At 36.7% G+C, this 1,593-nt stretch overlaps 1 protein-coding gene across 1 annotated transcript; it reads right to left on the reverse strand.

Moving 5' to 3' along the window:
- Nucleotides 1-587: 587 nt before the first annotated feature.
- Nucleotides 588-1,397, reverse strand: LOC103522836 (probable ATP-dependent RNA helicase DDX47). The gene is made up of 2 exons (XM_008487925.3): nt 1,240-1,397; nt 588-697 (listed from the first exon to the last, which is right to left on the reverse strand). The coding sequence occupies exons 1-2, from the start codon at nt 1,334-1,336 to the stop codon at nt 588-590; spliced, it is 207 nt and encodes a 68-aa protein (XP_008486147.1). The 5' UTR covers nt 1,337-1,397.
- Between the last annotated feature and the right edge of the window lie 196 nt (nt 1,398-1,593).

Consider the following 1,593-nt stretch of genomic DNA (forward strand, 5'->3'; position numbering starts at 1 on the left):
CAGAAAGTTGAAAGCAATCGAAAATCGAGTACAATTTGTTGTTGATAGTGGGCATCAAACCCAGGACCTTCTTTTTTTACAAAAGAAGTTTGATACACGGAATTGAAACAAGGTATTACCGTTACGAAATCAAAGAAGGAAGGAGAACAGGACAGGTGAAAGCCAGGCTTCCCGAGAACAAACTTTCTCTGTTGAGAATAAAGTTCGCCTCTGGGTGGGAATTAAACCCATGATTAGAGCTTACAACACAGGGGTGCTATCACTAGCGTTAGTCAGCTGCAAATGATTGATTACGTGACTGGCTGTTGTGGGGCCCACTCAGCCTCGTGAGGAAAATGAGTAGCTATGACACGTAAATGCGCATAGCGACCGGTGCCAGCATGGTAGGTACACATTGGATGTTAGGATTATTGAGATATTGGGAAAAAAATCCTACAATGTTGCAGTGAGCACCAAAGTTGTGACATAATGACACAAAGAAATTGCATTTACTTTCCAAGTTAACTAGGCTAACATCTTCATTATTTTATTGTTATAAATTATTCAAGACTTCAACCTTCTGCCTCCATGTCAGTGAAGTCACACTCTCACCTTGGAATAACTTTGAGTAGTTTATCCACCTCTACTTCGAAGTCCATGTTGAGAATTCTATCAGCTTCATCCATGACAAGAAACTTGAGTGAGCGAAGAGAGAACCCTGAGTAAAAAAGACAAGAAGAATTTAAAAAATGAGGATGTAATAATAAAGAGATAAAAATAAATTTGGTAAAAATTATCGAAGAATTTAAATGGGGATGTAATAATAAAGAGATAAAAATAAATTTGGTAAAAATAATCAATAGAATAAACACAAAAGTCCTTATACCCAGCAGCTGTTTACAGTGTCTACTACTATTATTCTGGACAGATTCTCATATTTTAATACATAATGACAAAATTATATTTATTGGCTGGGATTGAACTCACACCCTCCTGTTAACCAGGCAAGTGCCTTGATGTGCAAAATGTCTGATGTTCATGTATGGAATGTGGGACAGCATTATCAAAGAGGACTGATAATATCATGGAATGAACCATTGGAAGAACTTTGGGCTTATATTTCTTTATCAAAGGAAATTTCAAGCTGGTATCTTCCCTGTTTAAAGTCCCCGAGCCAGACTAAGCTGGTCTACTCCCTGTTTGAGGTCCACCAGCTTGTATACTTTCTGTTTGTTTTATGGTAAAATCCTGAGTTCTTACCTTTAGTATTTTCCAGATGGTCTACCAATCTACCAGGGGTGGCAATGATAATGTGAGGTTTCTTAGCAAGTAGTAATGCCTGAGACATCATATCCATACCTCCTACTATCACAGCACATTTAACTCCTATACTAACACCTGGAATGAAACACAAGAGCCATGAGTTATCATGATGCACAAACCAAGAATAGCATAACATTAAATAAAACTAGAAAGAAAACATGAGCAAAAGCTATAAATAACCGGATCAAAGTTCTATTTTTAACCTACATACTCATACCAAAAATGAGTTGGAAGACTCAAAATGTGTTTTTAAAAAAAGCAAGAATTTTTAATGCCGAAATTTCGGACTTT

The sequence above is a fragment of the Diaphorina citri genome, unplaced genomic scaffold, assembly GCF_000475195.1.
Source record: "Diaphorina citri unplaced genomic scaffold, Diaci psyllid genome assembly version 1.1 scaffold11777, whole genome shotgun sequence".
In the NCBI taxonomy this organism is placed as follows: Eukaryota; Metazoa; Arthropoda; class Insecta; order Hemiptera; family Psyllidae; genus Diaphorina; species Diaphorina citri.